The sequence below is a fragment of the Mastigoproctus giganteus genome, chromosome 11 (assembly GCF_048544385.1).
Source record: "Mastigoproctus giganteus isolate SK-2022 chromosome 11, ASM4854438v1, whole genome shotgun sequence".
Taxonomy (NCBI): Eukaryota; Metazoa; Arthropoda; class Arachnida; order Uropygi; family Thelyphonidae; genus Mastigoproctus; species Mastigoproctus giganteus.
The window spans coordinates 97,388,736-97,408,928 of NC_143585.1; the positions used below are offsets into that span (position 1 = coordinate 97,388,736).

Genomic DNA, 20,193 nt, shown 5'->3' on the forward strand with positions numbered 1-20,193 from the left:
CCTCCCCATGGTGGGGCAGGTAACCTAGGTGGTAAAGATAAACCCCAGTGTCAAAAGGAGCCATCATGAATTCAAACAGTTTTCCAACCTTAGTCTTCAAGTACAAGAATCCATTCATAATGACTCTAGTCAACCTAAAAGGCTTTGAAGAGAAGCACAGTGTCCTGAAATTCCTAATTTTTCTGGTGATACCCTCTCTGTCCACCCAGCCTGTGGGCAAGTTATCACCATTTATGATTCAAAAATGTTTGAAATCTATTGCTGGATCACCAGAAATGGTGAAGGGACTACAATCTGGAGATCTGCTGGTTGAAACAGCTACCTCGAAACATTGAGTGGCTGTTAAAGACAATGACATTTGGTGGGCTGCCAGTATTTGTAACTCCCCACATACCTTAAATTCATCAAAAGGTGTCATCACAGAATAGGACCTACTTACAGTGTCTGAGGATGAATTAGTTCAAGAACTTAGCAATCAAAACATAATCAGTGCAAAAAAGAATAACTAAAAAAGATGACAATATCATTCCAATTCCATCTTAACTTTCAGCACTCCTGATTTGCCATTCTCAGTAAAAGCTGGCTATTTAAAGTGCCGAATTCGGCACTTTAAATCCCCTTACACTCCAAATCCCCTTCATTGTTTCAAGTGCCAGAAATATGGCCATTTTCAACAGACATGCAGAGTTTACTCCAACTTTACTATTTGTGGATCAAAGGATTATACACAAGCAGATTGTTCAGTCTCAACTCCCATTTGCCTCAACTGCAATGGAAGCCACTCTGCCTTTTTGAAATCATGTGAAATGTGGAAAACGGGAAGTCCAAAAAAATACAAAGTAAAACATAGTCACTTATTCTAAGGCACAAGCAAATTATGTTGACCATACCTAGTTGATCCTATGCATCTCACACCCAAAGTATCTTTCAACTGCAGTTCAAACAGATGTGTCAATACTACCCAACACCCACTAGATAACTAGGTTAAAGCAACTTTATCAACCACTGGAAAAGATGCTTCTAAAACTAAAACCAGCAAAGCCACTTAAACTCCAACTGATACTCCAACAGTCTCATGTGACATTGAAAAATTTAAAAGTAAATAAAGACAGTAAGAAAACTGAATCACCAACCAACAGTATGAGGTGGATGTACACTCAAAATATGAGGAAGCCATAGAACTTAATGCTAATGACATAATGGACACTGGACTCCTGCTGACCAGGCTAGCCAGGTGGGTAAAGCACCTGCCTGGCAACCCAAAGGTCGCGGGTTTGAATCCTGCTTTGGGTTTGGATCAGAGTAGTGCAAAAACTTTGGGAGGTGCATTATGGCTACAGAAGGCGATGCAACAACTAACAAAAAAAAAAAAAAAAAACTGGACTCCCTATATTCCACACACACACAAAACAAAAAGTCAGTGAATCATCCTCGGCTAAACCTAAATAATGAATAACATTGTATAACGGAACTGCTGAGGATATATGCAGCCATTCTGATGACTTAAGGAATTTACTTGCTCATTTCAATTCCACAGGTGTATGCCTACAGGAAAAATTCTTGTCACCCCAATTTTTGTCAAAATTCTCAAATTACATAATGTACAGACAAGGTAAGAGCTCGGAGTCTCCGGCCTGTGGAGTAGTAGCTATTTTTGTTAATACTAACATTCTATCCAGGCCAATCCAGTTAAAAGCCATCTCGGAAGCTGTGGCAGCTCGTACTGCAGTTACCAACTGCAATGCAAGCAGTCGGTGTCCACTAAAGTTGGACACCAACTGTTCGTATTATATGGTGTCCAGCTTTAGCAGACACCATCCATTGTGGGGGTCAGCTACGGTGGACACAAGAGGCAGATTGATCGAGGAATTTATGAATAATAATGATCTTAATTTATTAAACTCTGGATCTCCTACCTATAGGATCTAATTCTGCAATTGACTTGTCAGTTTGTTCACCATCCATTGGCTTGCTAGATCGCCGGACCTATCATGCCTGGACTTCTTCTGCTGGGGTCGAATGAAGACATTGGTGTACAAGACCCCCGTTGATTCAGTTGAAGACCTCGTCGCTCGCATCTCTGTAGCTGCCGGGGAGATTCGAGGCACGCCAGGAATCTTCCAGAACGTTTGGGATTCCATGCAGCGGCACTGTGAAGCCTGTGTGACTGCTTCTGGTCGAACTTTCGAACACCTTCTGTAGCATGGCTTTTTGCCAGTGTAAAACTTGTCATTAAAATGATTTCTGTTACGCTAACGAGTTTCTGTTCTTTTTCTTTGCTGCTTTTTGTTCACGCGACCTCCCGCATGACGAAGGCATTTTGCACCCTGCAATGCTATGTGATTCCTATTCGTCTTTGTGTCCCCTACACCTCCTGCAAGTTTGTCTTGCTGGTAGTGAATCATCCTGTATATTTTGATTTTTCTGGATTCAGTATAAGCTGATTCTTTTGAAGCCAATTATGCATCACAGAAAGCAAGGCAGAGATTTTGAGTTGAAGCTCATTAGGGTCTTTATCTGTGATTAGGATGGAAATATCATCGGCATACGCTACTAGGGGAAAAGATGGAAGCAGAGAGAGAAATTCATTGATGTAAAGAACAAATAGGATGGGTCCAAGAAGTGAGCCTTGAAGTACTCCCCTGGAGAAATAACAGATGTCGGAGTATGATTGATTTGTTCTTACAACAAATGGCCAATCAGTGAGGTAGTCTTCAAGGAGAAGGTTAATTTTCCCTCTCAAGCCAAGGTTATTGAGTTTGTTAAGTAGAATAGTATGGTTTATGCAATCAAAAGCATTAGATAAGTCAAGAAACAGTGCTATAGCATAGTGACCCCTTTTCAAGACTATCACTGATCCTTGAGCAGAAGTCAACAATTGCAAGATCAGTGGATCTTTTAGAGCGATAAGCATACTGTTGATGGATGAGCTGATTTTCTTCAAGAAAACCCATGAGTCTGCTATGAAGAATTTTTTCGAATAATTTTGCAAGTTTCAAAAGTGAGTTCACAAAACTGAGAGTAGAGCTATTGGGCGAAAGTTGTTGATGGAGTTACAGCAGTTTCCCTTTGGAACAGGGATGATTATTGCTTTTTTGAATTGAGAAGGGAATTTACCAGATTGAAAGGAGAGATTGAATATATACTTCAGTGGCATAAGAATTGAGCTAAGGACCTTTTTCTGCAGAGACGGAGATATTTCATTAAAGCCAGGGGCTCCCTTTTCTTTCAATTGATTCCCTGCTTCTAAAATCTCTTGATCGGAGAGAGAGGAATGAGAAAAAGAGTTTCTGATTGAGTACTTGGCAGATTCTCTCATTTCCTTGTCTCTGAAGTCAAGTTTGTCTTGAAAGAGGTTATTCACACTTGAATTAAAGTGGTTACAGAAGGCAGTAGCTTTTAGCTCGTCATCTGAAATGAGTACCACGTTTTCAACTACATCTCCAACGTAGCTTCGTGATTTCAGTTTCCTTCCCGGTAATAGTTTGTTCAAAACTGTCCATTTTTTCTTGCTTTTTATGATACCTGTAAGTTGAGAACTATAGTATTTTCTTTTCTCTGACCAAATGCAGTCAGTGACTTTGTTTCTGTACGTTGTGTATTTAATTTTATCTGCCTCGATTCCTGTTGCTCTAGCAATTCTTGCAAGGTTGTCTCTTTTCTTTAACATATTACAAATCTTGTTTGAGATGAACGGGCATATTTTTCCTCTCGGCCTGGTGGCCTTTTTATTCCCTGGTCTTCTGATATATGACACGTATTTTTCATAGCTATTTAGGATATGCTTAAAAAAGCAGTTAGTTGCAATTTCTGGATCACTTGTAGCAAGCACTCCATCCCACGTTGACTGCTGCAGGTCATGACAAAACTGATTGAGAGAGTCTGGAGTGACAGATTTGAAAGTGTGCATGATCTCTGCTTCATTTATTTCATTTTCGATTACCATTAAGATGGGACGATGATCCGAAATAATTGTATCAAGTATTGCATACTTGAGAGAGCATTTCCCAATTGCGAAGTCAAGAAGGGAATTGTGGGACTCTCTCATTCTAGTCAGAATATCTCCATCGGTAAGAACAGAGAAACCATTTGAAGTAATGACATCTAGGTCTTGCACCTGAGAGGAAGAGCTTTGAAGAATGTTAATATTAAAGTCACCAATCAGTAGAAGGCTTAGGGATTTGCTTGTGAAATGAGATAGTGTTGTCAAGAGTTACAAGGAAGCTGTTAACTGAGGCTGAGGGAGGTCGGTATAGACATCCAACCACCAAAGAGGTAATGTGGATAAAAGTGAGTTCACAAGCTTGATCAGGCAGATTTGAGATAGGAAAGGCAGAGCATCGCAGATGACTATGAAAATAAATAGCAACTCCACCTTTTGAATCACCTCTGCAACTTTGAAAAAGAAAGTAGTCTGGAATTTGGATTGAAACCTCAGGAGAGGACCAGGTCTCGGTAAAAACCATCAGGTCTGGATGCAGATTCCATGATGTCAGTTGAGCGAGGATTTCATCATTATGTTTTACAAGACTGTGTGCTTTCATATAGAATACAGTAATTGCATCTTTTGATGCTGCAGTAAGGTATAAGTTATTTGGCTTAATTGTTGGCAAGTGACAGGGTAGAAAGATGTTTTCACAAGAGTTAGTGTCATTCAAATTCTGGTAGGCTGAAGAGACAAACGAATCATTTGTAGGCATTATTTCCTGTAGAGATTCCTGAATATCTGAAAAACACACGGATTGTCATTCATGCTCACTTGTTTTGATAGCTAAGTCACTAGCTGGTAACCTAGGGTTACCAGCGAGTGACTTAGGACAGGGGGTCATCCATAGAAAGGCCGAATGATAGTTCCACAGGCCAACAGTGGTCCTTCAGTAATTCATCAAAGTCTGTTTGCTAGCATTGAATGTAGAAAGAGTTGTACGATTTGTGTTTAGAAATAATTTTTATTGCCTTTGTTTCTATCTGCAGCTGCGTTCTGATGTGTCGCTCTACTTCTCTATCGCAGAGTTGGGGTTGGAGTCTCGAGAAAAAAATACCCTTGGTCAAACTTTTGGTTCTGGGGATTGTCTCTGATTGTAGTTCATGGCTGTTCCCACAACAGGAGGAGGATGTCGACGTCTGCCTGTGTGATTAGAGGCAGATAGATTCTGCTGTCTTCAGATGCGTAAGTGGCTTCTGCAACAGAAGCAGGGGTTGACTGGAAAGTGGAGTTTTCCATGGGTTTCATCCAATTGTATGTAGGACTTAATGACCTACTGGAGTTTCGAATAAGATCTTTCAAATCTGAAAGTTTCTTTAGTAAAATATAATTAAATTCATGCAATTGTGCGTTTTCCAATCTGATTTTTTTTAGTTTCATCAAGAACAGAGACCATCACGGATTTGTGAGTGTCCAAGATTTGAAAAATGAGTTTTGTGGTCAGTTCATTTGGATTTTCATCTTGTGAAACTACTTGGTTAAGGAAGTGAGAGAAGGAGCGATTTGTCTGCTCTGATGCCACATCATGAGGTATGGCCTCGGATAGCCCACTCTGCCGAGTATCCATTGACGATGAGGGACAGTTGAAACAGTGAGATTCATCGTTGGGAGGGCTTGAGGGATCACCTAGGCTGGAGCCTAAGTTATTTTCATGTTTTGTCTGCTTTTTCTTTGATTGCCTGTGATTTATACAAGGGCCCTTCCACGAGTTGATTGCTGCCTGTGACATCTTTCTCCAGTTGGCAGTTGACATATCTATGCATTTGATGCAGTACACAAGACCGCATTGCATTGAAGGAAGTCTTTGCATTTCTTTTTGCACAAATAATATGCACTTGCGGAGCCATTGTAATTAACAATAAGTATACAGAATTTCTTTTGAGATTAAACGATAAAAAATATACAAAATATGAATATACAAAGTATGAGATATACAACACAGAATTATTGCTATCTGAAATAATTTTGTACTAAACGTATCCGTGAACTTTAGTTAAAATTCTTCAGAATTCAATTACAATTCATTCAAAGATATACTTGTAGATTCCTAATTTAAACAACAGTTCTGGATTTCACGCCACTGCAGATTAACTAGCAGAGGGTCTTTTGAAAGGCTCAGTCCTCTTTGTAAGAACAATGGCAGGTGACCTTGCGTGCTATTATCGGACAAAAACAGTAAAGTGACTGACCTTGGTTATATTGCGAGGGAGTGATCCTTTCGTTGATACTTCCCAGCTTCTGGGGCACCTACGGAAACGATCTGAAATGCTTTGTAGAAAGGAAACATAAATTTCATTCATTATAGCATGAAAACTATCTTTCCAAAACCTCTTTCTTGATGGATGTGATGAACATAACTCGCTGATTCAGACAGTATAAAAATGTTGGAGCAGATTCATCAGAAACGATTCATTTAGCTCACTTTTGCAGGAGCACAAACACAGCAGAACCACAACCATTCGTGCAAGCGCATTAAAAAAAAAAAAAAAAAAAAATGAGATTCAGCTTTGTCGCGAAACATCTAGTCATGGTCAACTTAGATCTTGTAAAGACATTTGACACTACATGACATCATGGTATTAACTTGGACCTTTAATATCTGAGGCTTAGGGGCCAGGCATAATTCAAAATTTTCTACAATTGAATTCTCTTCAGGTCTGACATACTGTCTGCTGCATCTCACATTCAGGAAGGAGTCCCGCAGGGGATCGATACTACTCCGACATTATTTGCAATTCAGGTTAACAATATGATACGGGATATCCCAAAAACCATTGAAACTTATGTGTATGCAGATGACCTTATTTCCTGTCAATCTCAAAGTATGAATACCACTGAACAGCAACTCCAACTTGCCATAACCAGAATAGAATCCTGGACTGTGTGGAACAATTACCGGCTATCAGAAAAGAAATGCACTGCCACCCACTTTTGCAAGCAACAAGCTCTCTATCCCAATCCTGGACTACAAATAAACAATACTCCAATTGTGCTTGTTAATACTGTTAGATTTCTTAGGCTGATTAGTTAGATTTAGACAGCAAACTAAATTTCCAACCTTGCATTACTCATTTAAGAACTATTTGTATAAATCATATGAATATACTTCGATCGGTGTCATGGGGAACTGATTGGTATATTTTACTGCATCTTTATAGAACTTTAATATGTTCATGTCTAAATTATGGTTGTCCAGTATGTGACTCTCCCAGGAGCACTACTTTAAAATGGCTAAATGTGATCCAACACAGTGCTCTGAGGACTGTACTGGGAGCTTTCGGGACTTATCCGATCCAAAGTCTTTATATCAAAGTGCATGATCCTTCCCCCATTACACCTTCATAGAAAAACACTACTGCTCCACTATGCTGCTAAGAACCAGAGCCTTCCATCACACCCCAGTTGGGAGTATCTTTGGTAACGTGGTGTGATTCCTTCTACGAGAGCGAACCAAATGAAAATCAACCTGCCTCACTCCGGATGAAAGAGCTTGCTCAGACATGGAATGTCGATTTAAGTGACATTTTTCAGGATACACTGCACCTATTCCACCCTGGATGTCTGTTTCTGCCTCTCACGATATACGCTTTCTCTAGTGGGGGAAGAATACTATACCCCTGTAAAATAAATTTTTCTGTTTATACTCCGGCACGACAACCAAGTCCGTAGAGTTTACAATTAATCGTCAGTACAAATATTTACCTATCAAATTTGTCAGACAAGACTTTCCTTTAACAAACCCATGCTGTGTCTGAATTATTACTGCAGTCTTGTCTAGACGATCCTGCAATGCATCTTTAACCAGTGGCTCATTATTTTGCCCAGAACAGAAGTTAAACTAACTGATCTGTAATTACTCGTGTCACCCTCCGTTCCCCCTTTGTGAATTGGTGATACATTTGCACATCTCCAGTCTGTGGGGCTCTCACTTGAGTCCAAGGATGCACTCATAATTATGGCTAAGGGTTTGCTTACTTCCTTTGCTGCCTCCTTTAATGTAACTGGATAGATCCCATCCACCCCAGGTGCCTTTCTTATGTTTAACTTCAGCAATTTTTCCTCCACTTTGCTCTCAGTTATTACAAAATCATTAAGCACCCTGTTACAGTTAGATAAACGTCTGGCATTTTCTTCCCTTAATAACTCCTCATGTGTGAATGTATATGCAAAATACTCATTCAGTTTGTTTGCTATCTGAGCAGGATCATCAACAGTTGAACCATCGATATCAAGTGGACCAATCAGATTCATCCCCTTCCTTTTAGAGTTTATATAAGTAAAGAAATCCTTGCTGTTTTTCTTAGCATCCTTTGCCAAAGATTTCTCGTAATCTGCCTTCGCCTGCCTAACCTCCTTTGTGACTTGATTACAGACTAGCTTATATCTATCATGGACTTCTGTGTTGCCCGATAATTTATATGCATCCCATGCATTTTTCTTCTCTGTCATGAGTCTCATTAGTTCATTATATAACCATTTAGGTCTAAACCTTGAACAGTATTTCTTAATAGGTATGAAACTTTTTGTAGCATCCACGATTAATTCCTTGAATGCTTCCCACTTAGAATTTACTGTTGGCAACATCGTCAGTTGATACCACTGTACGGAATTTAAAAAACTGTCGGAGAACACTGTACTCACCTTTACGGAAATAAAAACCCTTTCCTTTACCCATGATAGTAATTGTATCTTTAAATAAATCCCACATCGGTACACTGTGATCACTGCTTGATAACCAGATCAAAAGTATTACCCTCTCTGGTTGTCTCTCAAACATGCTACTGCAGAAAAGAATCATCCAATAAATCCACAAAAGTCTTACTAGTGTGTGAGTGACCAACACACTAGTTCCAGTCAATATCTGGGAAGTTAAAATCTCCCCATTATAAGACATTCTGATTTACTAGCCCACTGTACTTCTCTGTACAATTGTTCATTGTACTCATTCTAGTCATTAGGCCTATAACACACTCCTACTCTTATTTTTGCTTTCGCAGTGCTTATGTCACACCAAACTGACTCAACAGTGCACTGTTCATCTATATCAACTGGATGCACTTCTTTTGATTTTGTTTTTCTTAATTAACAGCACAACACCCCTTCCAATTCTGCATTCCTGATATCTGTGTGACACCATGTCTCTGATATCCCAACAATATGTAGTTGGGAACAGCTGATATGTTACCAACAAATTCTAAATGGGAATCAATGGGAAGTAATCATAGAATAGCTTCCAAGTTTTTTATTAAGCTATTAATATTTGGATCTAAATGTATGTCCAACTGATGAGACTAGTGGCAGAGAAGAAAAATGGGATGGTTATCAGGGGGCATGGAATCCTACAAAAAGACAAACTGGTCTGCAATCAGGCCACTAAGGGGTTAACAAGTTAAGGCAGATTATGAAAAGTCCTTTGCTAAGAATGCAAAGAAAAGTAGCAAAGAATTCTAGTGCTTATGTTAACACTAGGGAAAAAGGGGGATAAACATTGCCCCACTAGATATGAATGTTGCAGCTCTGCGGGTGATCCTCTTCAGGTTTTTGACAAACTAAATAAATATTTGCATCTACATTCGTGCATGAAGAAGTTTTCGGAGATAGAAACAAAAGAAGCCCATCAAGTGGGAGCAAAATGATTTTCTTATAAGTGAGAAGGAAAGTAGAAGAGAAATATTTGAACCTAAAAGTTGACTGATGGGATCTGTTCATTTATTAAAGAAAGAAGCAGAAGAGAGATAAGGAAAACTTGACCATAATTACAAGTGCATCATTTGAATGGTTAAAGAAGTATTGCAGGATCATCTTGACAGGAATGCCATTAGGAAATAAAAGCATGGGTTTGTTAAGGGGAGGTATTTTCTGAGATAATCTGATTAGCTAGTGTGATGCAGTTACAAAGAAACTAGATGGAATAAACAATTTTAACATCATTTACGTAGATTTCAGTAAAGCCTTTTGGCAGTGTTTCACTTGAAAGACTGCCATACATACTGGAGGAATATGGCATTGGGGCATGTTATTGCTCTGCATAAAGGGATGGTTGATTAGCAAAAGACAGGGTGGTTATAAATGGGCACTTCCTGGACTAATGTTATTAGTCCAGTCATTTGGGTTTCATTGATGGACTCCTTACTATCTGCATTATTTTTTAATGATATTGATGAAGGCATATCAAGATGATTGTCTAAGTTTGCAGATTATAAAAAGATTGGCAGTGTGTGGTTAATGATGACAGGAATCAGTGCATACTATTTCAGCAAGACCTATAAACAATTAGCAGGTGGGATAAAGCAATTAAGGTTTAATACTGAGAAATGTAAGGTTGTATGCATATGGCGAGCATAACCCATAATTATAAGAGCATCATTGGATTTAGGGGCAGTCCCTATAAATTGGAGATCTATAAGGATAAACCAAATGCTGATGGCATCCTTACTCTTTCTCGGCCAATGTGCTTAAGGGGAGATAAATTGAAAATAAATGGCTGTGGGATAGATCTGATAATTTGCTTTCATCCCAGAGAGCGACTGATTTTTAAAACAAACTGCCATTTGGTGTTGTGGAGGTTGATAGAATAAATGTAAGAAAGAATTTGGGGTGTGTGTGTGTGTTTAAATTGATAATGTTGTGTGAACTTGCTTCTTGCTTCTTTACATTATTTATCTCTATTAAACTTGTAAAATTGCGCATCTTTAAAATCTGACTTCTAAAATGGTCAAATTAAAAAATCTTCCAATCTTTGTTTTTGAACAAAACCTCTATTAAATGAAGTCGATCACATGCCAACCATTAATATGTAAACCAGCAATAAATTAGTTTTCTGATCTCTATTTCTTGTTAGCACAAAGGAGTGAGCATCAAACATCATAATATTTAATAAAAATTCTTGCCACACTTACCAAGCAGAATAAATAAAACTGATTTTAATATTAAGAAGTGAAATACAAATTTAAAAAAATAAATACATCTGTGAAAATATTAGTATTAGCAAATATGTACATCATCTGCCAAAAAAAAGAGAGAGAGAGAGAGAGAGAGAGAGAGAGAGAGAGAGAGAGAGAGAGAGAGAGAGAGAGAGAGAGAGAGAGAGAGAAATTTCCCACACCACCTGTCCATCCCCTCTAACAGTTTGTCTGGTTCTTTCTTGGATTTATTCAAACTACCCACTTTCACTACGACAGATGGAAGTTTGTTCCAGCAATCAACCACCTGCTTGGTGAAGGCAAACTTCTGCACAACTTTCCTGCAACCATCCTTCCTCAATTTGAATTTATGCTCCCTCGTGTGTAGTCTCAGCAAGAGGACGAATGCCATGAGCATTGAGCTTGCTCAATACATTCAAATCCTTAAACACCTGTCAGATCACCTCACAAGTGCCTATGAGTACAAAAATATCCTTCCTAAAATTAGGCCTCCAGACCTGTATGCAGTACTCAAGTTGTGACCTAACCATTGGCTTGTACAATGGGATGATCACCTTATTTATCTCTGCTAGCAAAATCACTGAATATGAGATGTCCTGATTACCTGTCTGTACTGCTCAGAGAACTTCATATCTGACTGCACAGTTACCCTCAGGTCTTTATTATTTTTCGCTACCATGAGTGTAGAACCACAGTTTTTACGTTAATCTGCGTTTACTGCTATCCATATGCAGTACCTTGCATTTGTCAATGTTAAAACTTCAACTGACATTTCTTAGCCCATCTGTGTATAAATTTTCTAGACCTTGTTGCAGTAGCATACCTTGATTTCTGATATTAATCACCCTGACAACCTTTGTATCATCTGCAAACTTAGACATGAAGCCTGATATACCTTAATCAGTATCGTTAATAAATATAGATAGGGACTCCACCAATAACATTAGTCCACAAAGAGCAGTGTCCATTAATAAACATTTTGCCTTCTCCCCTAAACCATCTGTTTTTCTATAGCATTAACTTGCCCTTAATAAAATATAAAGTGATAAAATAGACATTAAATTAATATAACAAAGTTATGTATAAAATAAGAAAAATAAACTGAAAACGGGAGATTTCAGAGCTGTATGCTCCCTACATGGTTTGTGTATTTATTTTTATTGTTTTTTGGGTAATTTTGTTTTTATATTCTTAATATATCAAGAATATAAAAATCATCTCTCATATTGCGTAAATAAATCATAATTGGGTTTTCACTCCTTATACCTCTGGGTACCTACCCACTCACTGATGAGAAGCCAAACAGCTTCAAAAAAGTGGTTTGAGTGGTGGTACTCAACTGAAAATAAGTAACAGTAGTTTTCTCTAATGGGAAAGCATTTGATTTGAAGCATAAGGATAGCAACTTGTGAAGAATTTTGCAGCATGAGATGTTACAGTAATGATTCAAATGTACTGACTAATGTCATAATTCTTAAATTGTATTTTAATCACTTTTATGAATTTTTTTGTAGTGTTTATTATTCCTTAGATTTCATTTTCCTGAAGTAGTAATCTGGAGAAATTTTGCTCTCTTATGAAAATGGCTTACAGTAATGTATTCATTGTCCTGAATAATAATAGGAATGTTTGTTCCCAATCATTTCTTTAAAAATTATTGTATATTTTAAGTTGTAGCTGAGTTACCACTAGAAGTTAATATTTACCAAAATCTTTTCAGCTTCATTGTATTTTTTGCAGGTGTCGTGTTCTTTAAAAATATTTGTTCAAATTTGGATTGTTTAATTTGAGAATCTCTCTTTTTCTCTCTCAGGTTTGGTTTTTAAAAAAATAATAATAATGCTCTGGTTTTTAAAAAAAAAATAATTAATAAATAATGCGTCTTTGTTTCAGTTGTGATCCAGTCTTCTGGAGGCTTGAATAAAGATGAAATAGAAAATATGATCAAAAATGCTGAAATGTTTGCTGAACAGGATAAGAAAAGGAAGGTAAGTTTTGTTTAGGCTTCCAGTATATGTTTTGGTATTCATGATTTTATATTTCAGATTGCACTTAAAGAAGCTGAAAAATAAACAAAAATCACCTCGTCTGTCATCACTTCAGCCTCCATGCTCTTTATTGAGTTATGAGAGCACTTGATCTGAAGTGAAATTATCATTCCATTGTAATATGTTTAATTTTTAATGATTATCATATAAGTGGTTTCAGTTTTGATATGTATATGAGACTGAAGATTGTTTCGATGTGAAGTATGATGCTACCAAATTGAATGTTGCCAGTGCTTTTGCAGGAGGAGCGTTCTTGCTTACATGTGATGCAAGAAAGCAAGCGTATGAGCCTATGTAGCATCAGCCAAAAAAAAAAAAAAAAAAAAATTAACCTAACCATTCCATCTAAAAGTTTGTCCAGTTACTCCAGTCCTTGAATATATTTAAGCTATCAACTTCCACAACAACAGATGAAAGTTTGTTCCAGCAAAAAAGTTTGTTCCTGCTGGCTAAAGGCAAATTTCCACACATCTATTGTACAGCTGTCTTTTTTAATTTATTTATGCCCTTTTAGGTTCTTAATATGAGCAAGCGAAAGAATCCCATCAGAATTTAGCATGCTCAACCTGTTCAGGGCCTTATACACCTCAATCAGATTACCTCGCAAGTGCCTAGTCTCCAGCTGCAATTTTCAGAACTTAAGCCTCTCTTGATAAGAGGACCCTTTCGTTTCCCTCACCAATCTTGTTGCCCTTATCTGTACATGCTCAAGCAAATCTACATCCTTCCTGAAATGAGGCCTCCAGACCAGTATGGTCTGGAGATTCTGCAAATTCTTGATACACTAGTAACCAGATCAAGAGTATTACCCTCTCTGGTTGTCTCTTGAACATGCTGTTGTAAAAAACAACTATCCAATAAATCCATCCACTAAAGTCTTGCTAGTGTGCGAGTGAACAACCCATAGGTTCCAGTCAATATCTGGGAAGTTAAAATCCCTCATTATAAGACATTGATTTACTAGCCCACTATTTCTCTGTACAATTGTTTTTTGTACTCAATAGAGTCATTAGGCCTATAACGCACTCCTACTTTTATTTTTGCTTTTTCTGTGCTTATATCACACCAAATTGACTCAACATTGCACTGTCCATCTATGTCAGCTGTATGCACTTCCTTAGATTTTATGTTTTTCTTAATTAACAGCATAACTTCTCCTCCTTTCCTATTCTATCTTTTCTGTACACACTGTACTTCCCAAATTCCAATTCTGCATTCCTAATATCTGTGTGACAGCATGTCTCTGATATCCCAACAGTATCTGCCTTTGACATCTTGACCGTCGTTTGAAATTCATCAAATTTATTTACTATACTTCTAGCATTGGTGTATATGCAAGTATACATGCACTTATTCTTATTCTTAGTTACCCTAACACAGCCCATGTATTTATTTGTTTCATGATGACTGCCATCAGTCATCATGAAACCACCAGCATCCTTTGTTCCAGGCCACTGCTCATTCTAATAGAAGTAGTGCAAGAATCACCTTCACCCCTGCCTTTAGTCTGTGAATTCCCACGAGCTAGCAGTTTTCCAACCCACCTAACACTGCCGCCATAGCATCAGCAAACACTCTTGCACCCTTTCTATTTAAGTGTATCCCATCCCATCCCTGTAGAAGCAATCTCGCTTGTTAGCAAGCACATGCCATGCTGAAAAAAATTCTATGCCGTGAGCCTTGCACAATCTCTCAGGGCCGAATTGATTGACAAGGCTCTCATCATATACTCCTTCCTATCGTGTCTGGGCAGAATTAGAGACACTGAAATTTAACCCTAACTACTTTTTTTCAATATTGACCTGTACAGTAAATCTGCATATCTCCTACTCTCACTGTCAGTGGTGCCAACACGTATAACAATATCCCCTTTGTGCCCTTAAAAGATGATATCTGCTCTACAGCATCATCAGCTTTTGCCCTGGCAGACATACCCTGGTCCTATTCCATCTATCCTTTTTACAAAATATATTCCCCGTCTCCCTGACAATAATCATCAACAATAATTAACTCCTGTGGGACCAGCTCATTCTGCCTTGGAGATTGCCGCTGTGTTGCCTGTTGCACAAGAGTGAGCTCCGGCATTGAGTTGGGCAGGTGAGAGCTTGACAGGGCCCCACATTAATTTCTTCGAGGTCATCTAACCTACACCTCAAGCTCTCATAGACTCCTATCAGAACGCTGAGTTGACGCCTAATTTCTAGACACTCTGCACACAAAAACATCCGCCTTGGCTGGATCATGCTCTGTTCCAGAGAGTTCGGCAAACATTTCACAAGTTGCACATTTTTTTAGACTGTGATGCACTGGAGAATCATCCTCCTTAGTTCTCCCCCGAATTACAGCACTCCTGCCATTTTGTGTCCATTGCTTTGCCTCTCTAGTGTGTGCCATGATATTTAAAATTAATAAAATCAATAAATTTAATTAATTAAATATCAATACTACACTATCTAATAGAATCTTAAATGCAGTGATATGTATTATTTAATTTTACATTAGATGATGTGTGTTATATAATGTTACGTTAGAGTTACCTTTTTACCACAATCAAAAATTTGAATTCCCTACCACTCTCTATACAAAAACAATGGCTGCAAGATTTGAACGAAACAACGGTTTTACGTATATTAAGTAGTAACCTACAAAAACTCTATCTAAATTAAAAATAAAAATAACCAACATTACTAGAACTATAAGGCTACTTATAAACTTTTACTGCTATATTTCCTGAAGTGATTTTCTTATAGTTTTCATACAGGAATTGCACACATGAACCCGTCAGGTGAACAATCGCTGTTTTTGCAACTATTTGGCTTTCTGCTCGAAAGTGAATAAACATCGGCAGCCTTACTCTAGTTGTTTTAAAAAGATTTATTATTTTAATTGTAAAGACAGGAACACAAAACCTGATATTGTCTCGAGGTACTAAGCAGGGAGCAAGATATGTCATTTCAAATTTTATGAAGAAAATTTGGATTTCTGATCCAAAGTCTGTGATGTCTGTCAAAATTGAAATAAATTTTGAAATAAACCTGAAAATGGAAGTAATTAATAGTATCAAATATATAGTATTAATAGTGGCAAATGATGCAAGAAAGCAAACTTATACAGCATCAGCCAAAAAACACTCCCCACATCAGCTTTATGACCCCTGTAATTTGTCTGATTCCTCAATGTTTTTAATAATATTTATAAACATAATAAGCAGAAATATATGCACATGTTTGAAATTTTATACACTTTACAGTCTTTTAAACCGGATAATAATTGAAGAGAGTAAAGGCCACCCTACACACTCAAACAAGAATACTAGCTAATGTGCACATACCCTGAAGTAATTTAGTGATCTAGTTCGATTGGTCAAATACTTAAAAAGTATAATATATAGATTTTCAATATATCAATTTTATTTTTGTTTTGTCATCCCCACTTCCATCTAGTGCACGTTGACATCTTTAGCCTGGCAACATTACATTCCTGAGGTTTTTAAAGGTTAAACCAAGATGTGTTCTTTGAGGACTGTGATATTTGCACACTTGCAGCGAAAGAACCTCACCTTGGTTAATCTCTTCAGCAACCTCAGGGGTAGGATTGCACTGGTTGGAAATAGGGATGGCAAAAAGGATAATAAAAATAAAATTGAAGAACTTGCAAATCTTTAGACATGGAAGCTACTTTTAAAGATGTACTTCTAAGAGCTCAAGAAAATATGCAATGAATGTATTCTGGACTTCACATTCAAATTTAAGATTGAATTTTAGTGCACTGTTCTAGATAAAGCAATAGCTTCTATTGAAGAACGATTTGAGTTATTAGATAATCATTGTAGCAAGTTTCACTTTTTGTATAATTTTAAAGCATTAGGAAGAAATGTCAAAAGATGATTTAAGCAAACACTGCGTAGATTTACCCTCTATCTCTTACAGATGGTGAGCATAAGGATATTAATGGGACAGAGCTTTTCAAAGAATTACTAGGTCTCTCTTCCCACTGATATTCATTACCCTTTAGGCATTCTCAGATATTTGCATAATGATGAATTGCTGTCTTTGTTTCCAAATGTAATAATTGCATTAAAAATTTTATTTACTTTATCTGTGGCTTCGGGAGAATGCAGTTTCTGAAAATTAAAAATAATTAAAAACTACATGAACAATTACACAAGATCGTTTAGAAGCGCTAGCAGTAATTTCTATAGAAAAAGAGATCGGAAAGCATTAATTATTCTGAACTTTTAAACAAATTTGCAGATGTAAAAGCCAGAAAGGTTGATTTTATGTAAAATTTGTTTATTTGTAGATTGAGTTTATATGAAATTGTTTTTTTGAAAATACAAATATTTCGAAAATATATTTGTTAAGCATCTTTGTGTTTCATCGTTTATTATTTTTAAATTTGCATCTTTTGTAACAATTAATAATACTGTCTTTATTAATTTAATAAATTTATATACTTATGTATTATAACACCTTTCATTTATTATAATTATCTTCTCCTATAAATAGTGTGTTTTTATTCACTCCTCTTGTTAATGTTTTACAACTCAAATTTTCAAAATACATCTAAATTTAGGAATTATTAGTAAACTATTTTGTTAAGTGCTTTCTTTTAATGATTGTAGAGAACCAGATGATTTTCTGTATCAGGTGCCATTACAAAATTTTGCCTCAGGCACCACAACACTAGTGCTGGCCCTGGCAGTAATTGAAGATATTTTAATAATTACACAGCATAAGTACAGTATGCTAACTTCGTGATTCATATAATCAATATAGCAGTTATAGTTTTATGTGTAGTTTAGTGAAGTCATTTATTGTAATGTGGTACAGAAGAGAACATGCTTCTGCAATTTAAATTGTTTAATCATCTTACAAGGGAAAAGATAAAATGCAGTTTGTGCAGCAATGAGTTTTTGTTGAGAATGTTTCCTACCTCAAAATTACACTGATATATACAACTAAAATATCCAACAGTGAAAACAAAGTGTTTACATCTTTGTGCTGTAAATGCTGTAATTTGCAGAACTGAAGCCTTTCTTGATAAGACCACCCAGGGCTGGATTTTGGTATTCGTAGGTCTTAGGCACTTTTATTCTGATATGTGCTGGGGGGGGGGGGTGAAATTTTCTTCTATTTTAACACTGACTGCAAATCATGTCGATTAACTTGACTCAAGTTTCAATTATAATAAATGATAAACCACCTCAATTGATGGAAACCATCACTTGGATTCTTTTAGTTGCGAGAACAGTCGTTATATAGCGTATATGTATTGAATTGAAGCTCTTAGAGCCGATTGCGTACATTTTCTCAGCTCGTTTTTCATTAGTCACAGTGTAAAGAGTTTTTTAAATATTGCTTTCCTTTGTAGGCCCTAAAAATTTCGTAGGCCATAGGCACTGTGCCTAATAGTAAGTCTGGCCCTGCGACAACCAGTTTGTTTCTTTCACTAATTTCGTTGCCCTTCTCTACACCTGTTCGACAGATTTACATCCTTTCTGAAATGAAACCTCCAACCTTGTATGCAGTACTCAAGGTGTAGCCTAACCATTGCCTTGTACAATAGGATAATCACTTCTTTATCCCTCCTACAAAAGTTTCTGTATGTCATTGACAAATCCCATGAGTAGTCCTAGCAGCACTGTCCAGAGAACTTCATGGCTGACTGCATGATTACCCCCACCCCCAAATCTTTATTATTTTCCACTACCCTGAGTGTAGTACCACACAGTATGTTAATTTGGGATTACTCCTAACCATATGCAGTATCTTGCATTTGCCAATGTTAAACTTCAACTGCCATTTCTCAGCCTATCTACTTAATATTTCTAGATCTTGTTGCAGTAACATACCTTGATTACTGTCATTAACTACCCTGCCAACTTTTATAATCATCTGCGAACTTAGACAAGAAGCCTGATATGACATCACCAATATCATTAATAAATATTCAAAACAATGGGCTCAGAATTTAACCATAGGAGACTCCACTAATGACATTAGTCCAAGAGGAGCAATGCACACTTGATAACAATTCTCTGCCTTCTCCCACTCAATCTTTATCCATAGCAGTAACTTTCCCTGAGTGCCACACTGCTACAATCTGTACAGCAGTCTTTTATGCGCAACAATATCAGAACCTTTTTTGAAATCTAATTATACGATGTCAGAATTATTTTTTGCATCCACTTTATTACTGCATCGTGGTATCCAATCACATTGGTGAGACAAGATTGCCCCTTAACAAATCCATGCTGCGACTACACTATAACTGCATTCCTGTTGAGATGGTCCTGCAATACTTTAACCAGTGATTCCATCATTTTCCCTGGAATGCAGGTTGAAGATTACAGGTTTGTAATTACACACTTCACCCTTTGATCCCCTTTATGTGAATTGGGGAAATTTATTGCCCTATCTCGAGTCCATACGGATCTCTCCAGATATATATTTATATATATATATATATATAGAGGTTAGCAGTAGTGATGAAAGCAGTCAGTTTAAACTTTACCAAATGCTCGCTCTGCTGTTATCTTAAACAAATGATTATTCAGAAATTTTCAGTTTGCTTTCAGCATGTGCAGAGTGAATATGATTGCAATGCACTAAGAATACTGCAGTAATCATCCATTCATTTGTTTGTGCCTGTTACTAGTTCTACAGATTGACAAAACTATTGAAAACCTAATACCTAGGACAGTGAGCTCCTCTCCTTTACTACATAGAATTGTTCATTTACACAGAGTTATATGTCAGCTTGGGTAGGTTGTGCATTGAATCTCTTGCACTTTTAATCACCTAAGGCAGGTTACTGATGACTTGAAAGAGTGATTTGGTCAAATTCCTTACTTAGTGGCCACTGCTACTATTGGTGACAGACTTTGAAGGAACTGTGATTAGTGAAATATTCTGTAATGATTGCTGAGTTGAATCAGCCAAAAGACTCATCTGGCCATTGCTAATGTGTGGTTTTTATTTATTTATTTTTTTCTTTTACAGGAAATCGTGGAAGCAGTGAATCAAGCAGAAGGAATAATCCATGATACAGAAACAAAAATGGAAGAATTTAAAGACCAACTGCCAGGTGATGAGGTAAAAAAATTCTCTTTTAAAATAAATACTAAATTGTGTTGGGGTGTTTTTTTTTTTTTAAGGTAATTTTTGTTGCTCCTGAAAATATTGAATGTGTTGAAAACAAGTAGACTTTCATAAAAACATTAACTTGTTTTCTT

The 20,193-nt window shown here is 37.0% G+C and overlaps 1 protein-coding gene across 1 annotated transcript in view; it reads left to right on the forward strand.

The window, feature by feature from the left end:
- The window catches only part of Hsc70-5 (Heat shock protein 70 cognate 5), a 214,480-nt gene that overhangs the window by 170,373 nt on the left and 23,914 nt on the right, over positions 1–20,193 (forward strand). Inside the window, exons 14-15 of the mRNA XM_090385060.1 lie at positions 12,802–12,896; positions 19,961–20,053. Of these exons, the coding sequence (XP_090241186.1) occupies positions 12,802–12,896; positions 19,961–20,053 (188 nt within the window). The remainder of the gene's footprint in view (positions 1–12,801; positions 12,897–19,960; positions 20,054–20,193) is intronic.